Source organism: Rattus norvegicus, chromosome 19 (assembly GCF_036323735.1).
Source record: "Rattus norvegicus strain BN/NHsdMcwi chromosome 19, GRCr8, whole genome shotgun sequence".
Lineage (NCBI taxonomy): Eukaryota > Metazoa > Chordata > Mammalia > Rodentia > Muridae > Rattus > Rattus norvegicus.
In genome coordinates this window covers 66,532,001-66,544,035 of record NC_086037.1, presented here as the reverse complement: position 1 = coordinate 66,544,035, position 12,035 = coordinate 66,532,001, and the positions used below count along the sequence as shown (strand labels likewise).

Sequence of the window (12,035 nt, the reverse complement as noted above, 5' to 3'; positions counted from 1 at the left end):
CTGGGTTTAGTCCCCAGCTCCAAAAAAAAGAAAAAAGAAAAAAAAATTTATTTGGGCGGGCAGGTGTGCGTGCCCCCACCTGTGAGGGTGCCTGTGGGCGAGCATTCACTGTGTGAGCATGCTTGCTTGAAGATGCAGGTGTGCATGTATTCACCTGTGTCTGGATACTTGCGGGTTTGTGTGTGCATCCACGTGGAGGTGGGGCCAGCCTCAGGTGTTCTTTGTTACCCATGATCCTCTTGTGTCCTGAGTTGGGGTCTCTTGCTGTGACCTGGGCTGGCCAGTTAGGCTAGGCTGGCCAGTGAGCCGTAGGAATCTGCCCATCTTTACTTCCCCAGCTCTGAGATCACAAGCCTGCGTCCCCACACTACCACTCAGGTCCTTACAGGTCACCACAAGCATGTCAGTGCTGTCAACACTGAGGCCGAGTTCTGTATCCCAGCCCTCCTTTTATTTTGAGGCAGTTCACTGGGTTGCCTAGCCTGGCCTGGAGTTCACCCTCTTACTCAGGCAGAACCTGGGGTGTCCTGGGAGGCTCACCAGGTAGCTGGAATTGCAGGCCTGCACCACCAGACTGGGCACGTTTGGGTCTCAGTGGGTTTGGTGGACACTGGGACTCATTGTTCCTTCTGGTCCTTTTCCCTCCATGGTCATACTGAAGATTGTGAAGAGGGATGAGTTCTCCACCAAGTGTAACCAGACAGATCACCACAGGATGTCTGGTGGGAGGCAGGAGGTGAGTCCCGGAGTCTGGGAGGGAGGATGGGGAAAGACATTTGCGTGACTGGTTGTCTTTTCTTATGGGCACCGGCCTGGCCTCCTGTGAGGGCCCAGCGTTTGGAGTCGCTGCACTGTCTCCCCAACTCTGTCTCTGCAGTGTGCCTGCCGTCCACCTTACAGAAACGTCCACCACTTAAGTTCTCCGACCAGGCTGACGTTGTGCACTGTGCTTTCCCGCACTGTCCGCTGGGGGCCTTCCCACTCCAACTTCGGGAAGCTGCTTCTCCATGTGCAGTCAGGGGCCTCTGAGGGGTGTTCAGAGCTGCTCTCTTCACTCAGGGGACCTGGTGGCCTGGGTGGCCTAGAAAGGACAGGACAGCACAGTGGATGAGGGTGTGCTGAGCCTCCGGCCATTTGCACAAGTACGTTGCCTTTGAGGTCTGATTTGTGAGCATCTGAAGAAGAACTTGGAATTGTCGAGTGTGGGTGTCTGTGGGAGCTGCGTATGATGGCCCCATTGTAGCGACGTTCTCAGTTTCCAGGGCCTGTAGAGAGACCCACAGGAGTGTCCTGGTGAACAACGCTTGCACTGGCAGAGTCCCGGCTCTGACACTGCCGTTTAACTTAGGTTTCCTGCAGTCTCCACTTGGTGCCCTGTGAGGTTCTCATGGCTTTCCTTCGTGGCCCTCGGCTGTTAGACCTCAGACGGAGGCCCTGGGCTCAGTTTCCGGAGATGCCTGGTGTGATAGAGGATTCTTCCTGGCTGTCGGGCTTTGACACGAAGCATGCTCCTGGCTGAAATGAGGAGCGGGTACTTCATGGGGACTGGGTGTCTGCTTAGGAGTAAGTTGGGGGGAGAGGAAGCACAGCCCTGTCCTCACCACTGGCCGTCTCCCAGGGTTGTAGGGAGTGCATGATGGTGGTTGCCCAGTGCCAGGCACAGTGTGTCCCCTGGATGGACATGAAAGTCACTCCTGAGCTGGGTTCCAGGCCAGGATGCTGTCCTCATGTAGCTGGGACTCGCCCTGGTGATTACAATGCTTCAGACCTTGACTCTGAGGGGTCTGCTGGAGACTTCCTAATGACATACCCGCCCCCAGGGCAGCCTCCCGGTGATGTTAGCTCCAGTTAGCTTGGCGGCGTGATGCTGAAGTCTTCCTTTCTCCCTCTCAATTGGTTTCATTTCACCTGTTACCTATTTGAGTCTTATAAAAATATGTTCTTTTAAAATAAAAACATGCTCTTGTGTTCTTCCACAAGAACAGCCACTGTTGGGAAAGGTCTAATTTTGAGGGTGGGGTGGAGTTCACTAGGCCGGCTTGGCTGCTGTCCTGGAGCTGACTGTGTAGATCAGGCTGGACCCCAGGACAGATGATATGCCTGCCTCTGCCTTTTTAAAATTGTGTGTGTGCATGTGTGTGTGTGTGCGCGTGTGTTTGCATGCGTCCATACGTGTGTGTGTGTGTGTGTGTGTGTGTGTGTGTGTGTGTGTTTGTGTGAGTATTTGTCAGAGGAGTCCAATCACCTGGAGCTGGAGTTACGGTCATTGTGAGCTGCTAGATGTGGATGCTGGGAATGGAACTCAGGTCATCTGAAGAGCAGTACTCTTAGCCACTGAACCATCTTGTTAGCATGAGGGGTTTATAAGTAGAGCCTAATTTTATTTTATTTATTTTTAAAGATTTATTTTAAAGATTATATATGTGTGTGTGTATATATGTATGTGTGTGAGCCATATATATGTGTGTGTGTATATGTGTGTGTGTGTGTATATATATATATATATATGTATATATATATATATATATACATACATACACACACACACACTCTGTCACACACCAGAAGAGGACATCTGATCCCATTACAGATGGTTGTGAGCCACCACGTGGTTGCTGGGATTTGAACTCAGGACCTTTAGAAGAGCAGTCAGTGCTCTTAACCACTGAGCCATCTCTCCAGCCCCTGGAGCCTAATTTTAAAACAAAAAAACATTTTTCTTTTGGGTCACTCTGTGTTTTATAAAGCCTCATCTCCAGTTTGCAGACTGCCTTCCCTTCCCCCTTTAAGCAGAGGTGTGGTGGTCTCCTGTTAGTGCCTTGACTCCTCCCCTCAGTATTGGGGTAGAAAAGATTTTGCTTCATGGTCATGTCTGTGGGCTGTGTGTGTTGTGTGAGTAAGGGATGGCTCTGTTGGTTGGAGACTCTCTTCAGTCAGGGCTTGGGCACCCTTGCTGAAAGTGGGCCGGGTCTTGGTTTTGTCCGTCTTATGGCTCCAGGGACCCACCCGCTGGTCCTCCCGTCGTGGCTGTCTGACCGCGTCTGGTTGGTAGAGAGAGCTCGTGGCGTCTTCCCATTTCACCCGTACGTCTGGACTCTGCATTCCAGCATGGGCTCTCCTCCATGTGGTGTGTGGTGAGCGTGTGTGTGAGGCGTTGGACCTCCATGTCAGTTTGCAGAGGATCTTTGTCTTTACGGAGTGGAGCACTCATGTGGTTGTAGCCCTTCATGCCCTTTCTTGAGCCAGCGCCGGTCATTCTGTGGCTCGCACAGTAGTGGGCCCTGTACACACTGTGTTCTCAGGCTCCTGGAAACAGAAATCTGCAAGATTTTGTGTCCCGTTCTGCTCTGCACTCTCTCTGGCTTCCTTTGGGCCCCCACAATGGCTCCTGGGTTCCTGATCAGTAGATTAACCTGTTCTCCATGATCAGAGGCTGTCCAGAGTGAGCAGGACTTTGAGGACATGACAGCATAGGACACATGAGTTACTGTGTCTCACATATGCAGCGTTCACGAAGGCCCTTCCTCTATATATATTCCTTGAATGGGCTCAGCAGGCTTCGTAAGTGCTGTGGGAAAGGAGGATCCACCCATCTGTCAGGCTAGGTCCCACTATGTTCCTCATTGGCAGCCCCAGACATTGGCCCCACTGGCTGGGTTGGCCCCACTGGCTGGGTTGGCCCCACTGGCTAGGTTGGCAGGGCCCTGCTGTGCCTGAGCTCTTCCAGGTACCTGAGGTCTCCTAGGCTGTGCAGGGTGGAGCTGGATCAGTGTGGATCACTGCTTCCCACATGGGCATAGCAAGGCCAACTTGCTGCAGCCTGGGACAGAGGTTCTGGCCCTGGCCTTGCCTGACAGAAGCCCTCTTGGGAGTCTGAGGCTGTGCGCCCTGGTGGGGGGACTGGTTTTTCCCAGCTGGGCCGCCCTCAGACCCAAACCCCAAGGGCTCACAGCTCCTGCTCACGCCTGCCCACCCGGAAGCTCGTTCAGCTTGGAAGTGTTTGTCTGTTCAGCGCCGCACAGCAACCTCTGCCCTTCATCTTGGTGACTCCCATGCCCTTGTTCTCTGAAGGAGTTTCGGACGTGGCTGAGGGAGGAGTGGGGCCGCACGCTGGAAGACATCTTCCACGAGCACATGCAGGAGCTGATTCTGATGAAGTTCATCTACACCAGTCAGTACGAGTGAGTGCCAAGTGGTCACCTCACTGTAGCTGTGAGTACAGCCCCTCTCTGTGGGAGAGTGACGCCTGGCTATGGGACCATGCTGTCCCCATTCTCCGGGTGATGTGAACTATGAATACAGTTTTCCCCTCTCTGGGTACCATGAACACAGTTGTGCCCCTTTTTTGGATGCCGTTCTTCCTTTCCTGTGTGGGTACTGTGGACTTAGTCCCCCCTTTCTGAAAGTGTGGGTTTTGTGGGTGTGGGTCCCCTTTGTGGGTGCTGTGTGCACAGCCCCATCTCTCACCCCTGCTGTGGTAGTTGTCTTGTGGTAGTTGTCACCCAGCACAGCCATCAAGTGGCCAGTGTGTGCTGAAGCCAAGTGTCCCTCTTCTTAGCCTCTGGCTTCATGCCTAGCCGTGCCCCCTCAGTGCCATGGGAACGGGCTCTGTTTCTGAGGGTCATGCTGAGCCGTGCTGCGCTCATGGGCTTGCCCTCCTAGGCCCTGGGGATGCACATGGGTGTGGGAGGGCTGTGCCCAAGGTCTGGGGCAAGCGGTTTAGCCAAGTCCTGCTCAGCCATGGAAGATGCCTGTGCAGCCAGGTTGAGCCCCTTGCTGCTTCTGCCTCCCCGCACAGCAACTGCCTGACCTACCGGCGGATCTACCTCCCTCCCAGCCACCCCGATGACCTCATCAAGCCTGGCCTCTTTAAGGGCACCTACGGCAGCCATGGGCTGGAAATCGTGATGCTTAGCTTCCACGGCTCTCGTGCCAGGGGCACCAAGATCACGGTGAGCCATCCCAGTCCCTCGGTGGCCACCCGGTGGGTGGGCAGGCATGAGTCCACCGTGCTCCAAAGGCACAGGCTTCAGCGGATAGCCACCCTGTCCTGCTGGGCGTGCTGGTTTTTAGGCCCTCTCCAGCGCCGATATCCCAGACTTCCTAGATTCTGCTGAGCTGCGGATGGGTTAAGGGGCCCAAGGCTGGCAAACGCCCTTGTGCAGTGTCTCATGGTGTGGCTACTGTTGCGGGCTGGGCTGGGCTCGAGCCTCAGATAAAGCCCCTCTTCCGAGCTCTGGGTATCTGGCTACACAGGTGGCTGCTCCTTGCCAAGGCCTCTTTGCCACCATATTCCCATCACTGAGTTCTGAGAGGAGGGTCTTAGGTCTCTGTCGGGGCTTCACGTCCCTCTGCTCTGGGAGAGCCTCCACACGCAATGCTGGTAGGATCCAGATCAGGATCTCAGCTGTGTGGCGGCCGCACAGCCCCTAGCCCCTCCCTTGGGGTTTTAGCACCCCACCAGCACGGGCTGAGCATCCGGGCTGCTAACAGCCAGGCCCTGGGAGGCCCACATACTTCACAAATGGGGGCCTCTAGGCACAGGAGCACCTGTGTGCGCCTGCGCTCCAGCCGGCCGCCCCTGTCACTCACTGGCCAGTCCTGGGAGCTGGAGAGAGTCTTCAGACTCTCGTGTCTTGTGAGATGCTGCTACCTGAGCATGCTCCACGGGGGCCTCTGTGGTCTCCCGGCCCTCCTGACTCTTGCCAAATGCCCTTTCCACAGGGCGACCCCAACATCCCCGCGGGGCAGCAGACTGTGGAGATTGACCTGCAGCGCCGCATCCAGCTGCCAGACGTGGAGAACCTCCGAAACTTCAATGAGCTCTCCAGGATCGTCCTGGAGGTCCGGGAGCAGGTGCGGCAGGAGCAGGAGGCTGGCGAGGGCCCCGCTCCACACCGGGAGCCTGCAGTCAAGGACCCTGAAGGGCCACCTGCTAAGGCCAGCAAAGAGGCCGGCCCTGGAGCTGAGGCCGCTGAGCAGTCATCCACGTCTGGGCAGGGACAGCCGTTTGTGCTTCCTGCGGGTGTCAGCTCGAGGAATGAGGATTACCCCCGCACCTGCCGGTTATGGTGAGGACCCTGGGGGCGGGGACCAGCTCTAAGCCAGCACAGTTTCCAGCACTCCCAGGAGGGTGGAGGGATCCCTGGAGGGAGGAGGGCGCATGCATGGCCTGGTTTCAGGGCGGCCGGCAGGTCACAGAGCTGTTACCCTAACCCACTGGGCCACCTCACTGCCTCAAGGTCTGTTTTGGGCTCATGGTTTCAGCTCTTTGTGGTGGTGGTGGGGGCTGGACTGTGCTCCTGCCTTAAGTGTGCGGCAGATGCAGCTAACACGTGAGAGGCTGTCCCCAGTGAATGCCTTCCTGCTGCACAGCCCCACCTGCCAAGGGCTCCGGTCTTCCAGAGCAGTACCAGCAGCATTCGAACCCTGAGCCTGTGGGTGGGGCGGGGCACACACCATTGCAGACCAAACACAACACCCGGTCCTAGATGGACCTACAGTGGGATTTCCAGGAGTTCCAGGACACTGGCCACTTCAGGTGGCGCAGATGGCAAAGCTTCGGCAGATAACTCACCTGGTTAGCCAGGTGAGAGAGAGAGACAAGGAAACTGCCCTACAGATGTGGCAAGTAAGGGGAGCAGGGGAGGGTTCCAGTGCTACAGTGTGCCTGGGTGTCCCGTGGGTGGCGTCACTGTACACATCTCACACTGGTGGGTTTGGTTCATGGGGCTGCTGAGGGAGAGGTGCCATCTGCCTCCCCTGTCCACCCCTGCATGTGGAGGGCAACCAGACATACGGAGCGCCAGCTCATGCCCTTTTGACCTTCGCCTCTTTAGCCCTGGCCACTGCCTTCAGCCTATGTTGGCCATTCCCTTTGACATTCAGGCTGTCCTGCATAGATGAATACGTGACTGGGTGCAGGGAGGGTCCTGGGAGTGTCCCTGGTGGGCCTGCCTGTCACGCCTACCTCAGTTGCCACAATTATCTTCTCGGCCACAGATAGGCAACCCTTGGGCTCTGTGCACAGACTACCTAAGTGGCTCAGGGCCCTGACCTGTGTCCAGGGCTCCCGTGTGCTTGTTAGCGAATTCAGTCAGGAACTTGGAGCCTAACCCTGACCCTGTAAGGTGAGGCCCTCCTGGGGTGCTGCCTACCTGCGAATTGCTGTGGTGTGGCTGGGAGCTATAGAAATGGCTGCGTGCACTGTGGATGTGTGCACTGCGTATTCCCTGTACGGTGTGGGCTTGCACTGTCTGTCTGGGCCCCTTCTGATGGCGCTCTCTCTCTTCTCTGTAGTTTCTATGGCACAGGCCTCATCGCTGGCCATGGCTTTACGAGCCCCGAGCGTACCCCCGGCGTCTTCGTCCTGTTCGATGAGGACCGCTTTGGGTTTCTCTGGCTGGAACTGAAGTCCTTCAGTCTGTACAGCCGAGTCCAGGCCACCTTCCAGAACGCCGACGCACCATCGCCACAGGCCTTCGATGAGATGCTCAGGAACATCCAGTCTCTCACCTCCTGACCTCCTCGTGGGCGGGCGGAGAGGCCGCGCCGGCGCCCGGGTGGGGGAAGCATGCACTTTAGAAATGAACGCACACCTCCTCACCGGGGTCCTGGTCGCCCTGAGACGCCCTTGTATAGTGTGTAACATACTCTTGTACATTTGATTTGTTGGTAGCTATGAAGGTGAACGTGAAGCACTGTGGGAAAATAAACGGAGTTGAGCAAGGATGAATCTGAATGGTTGGTGCCTGTGGCACAGAGAATCAAACGGATGCGTGGGATGGTGGCGTCGGGCTCAGGGACCCTGATGGGTTTCCATCTCCTCACTGGCTTGCTTAGATTTTACGAGGGCATTCGACCATGACCTGGTTCTGGTTGCTAGGGGCCACCAAGGACTGCAAGGGAGTCTCTACTCTGGCCCCTAGTGGTCTCTGGGCCACACCTCCGCTAGCAGTAGAGCCAGGCTGTGAGGCCAGCTACTTGCTTGTCCCCAGCAGCCACATGCTCTCCCTTGGTCCTCTCTCTGTGTTTATCTGGAGGGCCTGCCCTGCTGGACACCATGTTCCTGATGCTTTTCTTTCATAGCTGTGCTGGTGCCTTCCACAGTGTTGACGGTGTCAGCGGAGGACGCTGTGAAGCCCTTCGGAGGTGAATGAGAGACAGTCCTGTAGACGGTTGCACTTCTGTGTGCATTATTAATTCAGAGCATTACTGACTGAGGGCTTACCTGTTCGCAGACCCTGAGGGCTGGGCCATGCTAGCATCTGTGTTTGGGAAACCTGAGCCCAGCATTAGTGTCTTCTAAGGGCAGAGGCTAAGAGCTCAGACCTTTCGGAGTGTCTGCCAGCGCTTCCAGTGTTAGCAGGCTTCTAGGCTGCCCTTTCCCTATGGCTGTTCATCCTCTGTGGCTTCGGCAAGCCCTGGTTTTAAGAACTCATCCTACTGGTGAGGGACCTTAGGAAGATGACAGGCATGTGAGGATGGCTATATTCTGATAGCTGGAAGGGCTGGTAGACTCAGGAAAGGTGGTGTGGTGTAGGAAGCTTTAGGATTTGTCAGGAGCTGTATGTAACAGACCTGCTGTGAGCTGCCAGGACAGGTCCTGACTTCTAGTTTCTTTTGTAGAATTGGGCTCCAGGCCTTGTGTTACTTCCCCTGTTAGTCAGGAGAGGCTTTGGACAGTGGTGAGTGTGACTGAAGCCACAGGGCCAGTGGAGTCCAGGCAGTTGGGCACGCAGGTGGCTCTCGTCAGGTGTCACTGGGGAAAAGCAAAAGTATGTGTTACTCAGAAGCGGAGCCTTGCTTTGGGGAGGCTCCATCTAGTTCAGGGTTTTCTTAAGTGTCCTCGGCCGCTGCCAGTTAAGTCAGGGCAGTCACTCCGTATTAGCCAAACACACACCGGCTTTCCTAAACACGGGGCCCGTTTGCCGCAGGTTGATGAGGGCCAACATCGCCGTTGGATGTAGTGCGGCCTCGTGTAGAGAACAGCTAGGTCCTGTTACTCCACTGAGGCAAGTGGACGTCATTGTCCCTGGGCCTCACCAGGTCAGCACCGTTGGTTGGTCCTCATTTTGCTCCTCAGGCTGCATAGCTAGCCCATGGATTTTTGGAGAGAAGGCGCCTTGTGGCTTTGCACACTCGGCCTGCCCTGTGTGCGGAGATGGTGTGGGTAAGGTCAGAGGCAAGCCTCAGGAAGTTTCTAGCGGGGACTGAATTCTTTTGAGTGATCGCTGATGTCTGTTTATGTCCTGATTTGTTTAGGCCTGGCCGCGTCAGGCCATTGGCTGCTGTTACCCAGACCTCAGACATCAACGGTCTGTCAGTGGTGGGAGAGCTGGACTCCATGTCTTGGTCCCGACTCACCTTGTGTCCCTTAGAGATCAGCTGTCTGGCTCCTTGTGTTGTGAGTTCAGACTCTGGGCCGTTCCCACTGCACATTTCTTATATTTCCCCTTGGGACCTCCCTGTCCCCGCATGTCTACCTGGGGGCTTGGCAGTGGCTTCTGTCCAGATGCTGTACCAGTCAGGCCCCCCTCACATCATGTGGTGGTACACTCGCCTGTTAGCCTTCTTCCTCCACTGAGAACTTGGAGCTGAGCATGCTGTGGCCTGGCCAGCTGGGACTCCTACCCCAGCCCTCCAGCGGTTCTCTCTGCCCGGCTCGCTGTGAATGGTGTACCGCCTTTGTGTATGTTCACCTTTCGGTACCTGTGGCCATTAGTGGCGCGGACCTATCCCGCTCAGCTGTCAGGACTTCGTGAACCCCAGGACAGCTACACTTCCTAGTTTGGGACTGTCTTTTTCTCAAGACAGTGGGGTGCAGACAGCACCAAGCACTTGGCCTGTAATGGGATGCTGGGCGGAACAGCTGCCTGTGCAGCACCCCTTGCGCTGCTCCCCGCCTTTGTCCTGACGGGGAAGTGTCCTGTGTAACCCTCACCTGGTCCACCTCCCCAGGTCACCATCTCCCATTGGCTGTGGAAGACCAAGTCTGGTTCTGGGGGAGAGTGGACTAGCTCCCTGGAGAAACTGTAAATGGGGTGGGAGTAGGGCACGGTTTAGAACTCTGTGAGGCACTGGCGGTCGCAGCCCCCGGCCTAGCTCCCAAGAAGGGTTTAATGCTGGGGTAGTGACACTGAAGGAACCTGCTGGGTGCTTCTCTGTGGCTGGATCCTCCGTTTGCACGGAGACCAGCACGAAGTGACAAGATGTGCTCTTCTAACCTGTTTCTTGTGCTCGGGAGCCTGTTGGGAGAATGGGGTTTGTCTGGAGCATGCCCTCCCACCCCCCAACTCTGGACAGAGGGTGGCTCTTTTTTTTTTTTTTTTTTTTTTTGGTTCTTTTTTTCGGAGCTGGGGACCGAACCCAGGGCCTTGCGCTTCCTAGGCAAACGCTCTACCACTGAGCTAAATCCCCAACCCCTTAAGAGGGTGGCTCTTAGAAGCTCTCTCAGGTCAGCTCTGCTTTGCCCAAGGGTCAGGGAAGGACCCTGGAACTGTAGCTGCTGTTTGCCTGGTGCCTGACGTCACCTGTGTCTCTCGCCAGGACGTGTGTGGTTCTCCTTTCAGTTCTCAGTAAACCTGTTTTTGAAGCCTTGTTGTTGGTTTGTTTCTCTGATGTTCTTAAGATGAAGATAGGGTCCCCAGCATGCGTGGCTGGGGCTGTGTGTCTCACACACACACACGCGCGCACACACACATACACACATACACACACCACACATATACACACATACATATACATATACACATACACACATACATGTACACATATACACACATACATACCACACACACTACACACATACATACCACACACACTACACACACACACATACACACACATACACACCACACACTACACACACATATACACACATACACACACATACACACATATACACACACACCACACACACAAACACATCACACACACATACCACATCCACACACCCACACACCCATACACCACACATACCACACCCACACACCCACACACCACACATATACACACCACACACACCACACATACTACACCCACACATCTACACACCACACATACACACACCACACATACCACACCCACACACCACACATACACACATACATACATGTACATACACATACACATATACACACATACATATACACACACATACACTACACACCACATACTACACACACACACACACACACACACACACACACACACACACACCCCACATACACCCCTAACATGTTATATGTATGTTTGCTTGCACGTGTGCATCATATACATATGCCCAGTGCCTGGAGAATTCAAAAGATGTCAGATTCCCTGGCACTGGAGTTCCAGATGCACCCAAATTCGGGTCCTTTGCAAGAGCTGCCATACTCTTAGCTGCAGAGCTAATCTCTCCATTCCTTGTATGATCCAAAGAGAACCTTCAGCTTTTCCCAGTGTGGATGAGAGCTTTGCGCAGTTGCAGTATCGTAGCCAATGAAGTTTATCCAAGGCACTATTATTGCTAATTGAAAACTTTTCCCAAATGTTGAGGAGGGATCAAGGTGACTCCTTAGTGCCCAAGAAAGTGTTGGCTTGTGTCCTTGTCCCCATCCAGCACCCCCGAGAGACAATGGCAATGTGTTGGAGGGCAATTGTGCAGCTATAGGACAGAAATGGGTGTGCGTTCTGCCAGGTGTCCACAGCAAAGGTGGCAGATTTGAGAACTCGGATGTCTATCTGGGGGTCTCAGCGAAGCCCAGAGGGCCCCAGTCCAGCTACAGTGAGGGCACAGGCAAGCGGGGCCAATGTGCACGAATCAGTGTTGCACCATGGGATGCTGGAAGAGGTACAGTATTATGTTTATGTAAAACGTAAGAATAGAAGAGCTATACTTGATCAATGCACACATAAGCTTCTTGCTTTGCAAGCAGGAGACTCTTAAGTTCAGATCCCTGGCACTCAAGTGCCGGTAATGCCAGGACTGGGGAGGCAATAGCAGGGTCGGTCCCAGGGGCCTTCTGGTGAGTGAGTCAGCTCAACAAGATAAG

The 12,035-nt window shown here is 54.9% G+C and overlaps 1 protein-coding gene and 1 pseudogene across 2 annotated transcripts in view; both read left to right on the top strand.

Moving 5' to 3' along the window:
• The window catches only part of Fbxo31 (F-box protein 31), a 31,238-nt gene extending 20,639 nt beyond the window's left edge, over positions 1-10,599 (top strand). For both annotated transcript variants that reach the window (NM_001044259.3, NM_001414926.1), the window contains 5 exons: positions 662-736; positions 4,072-4,181; positions 4,799-4,952; positions 5,725-6,071; positions 7,300-10,599. In NM_001044259.3, coding sequence (NP_001037724.2) covers positions 662-736; positions 4,072-4,181; positions 4,799-4,952; positions 5,725-6,071; positions 7,300-7,522 — 909 coding nt within the window. In that variant the 3' untranslated portion in view covers positions 7,523-10,599. The remainder of the gene's footprint in view (positions 1-661; positions 737-4,071; positions 4,182-4,798; positions 4,953-5,724; positions 6,072-7,299) is intronic.
• Positions 10,600-11,452: 853 nt separating this feature from the next.
• On the top strand, positions 11,453-11,535 carry LOC120098740 (U4 spliceosomal RNA; annotated as a pseudogene).
• The last annotated feature ends 500 nt before the right edge of the window (positions 11,536-12,035 follow it).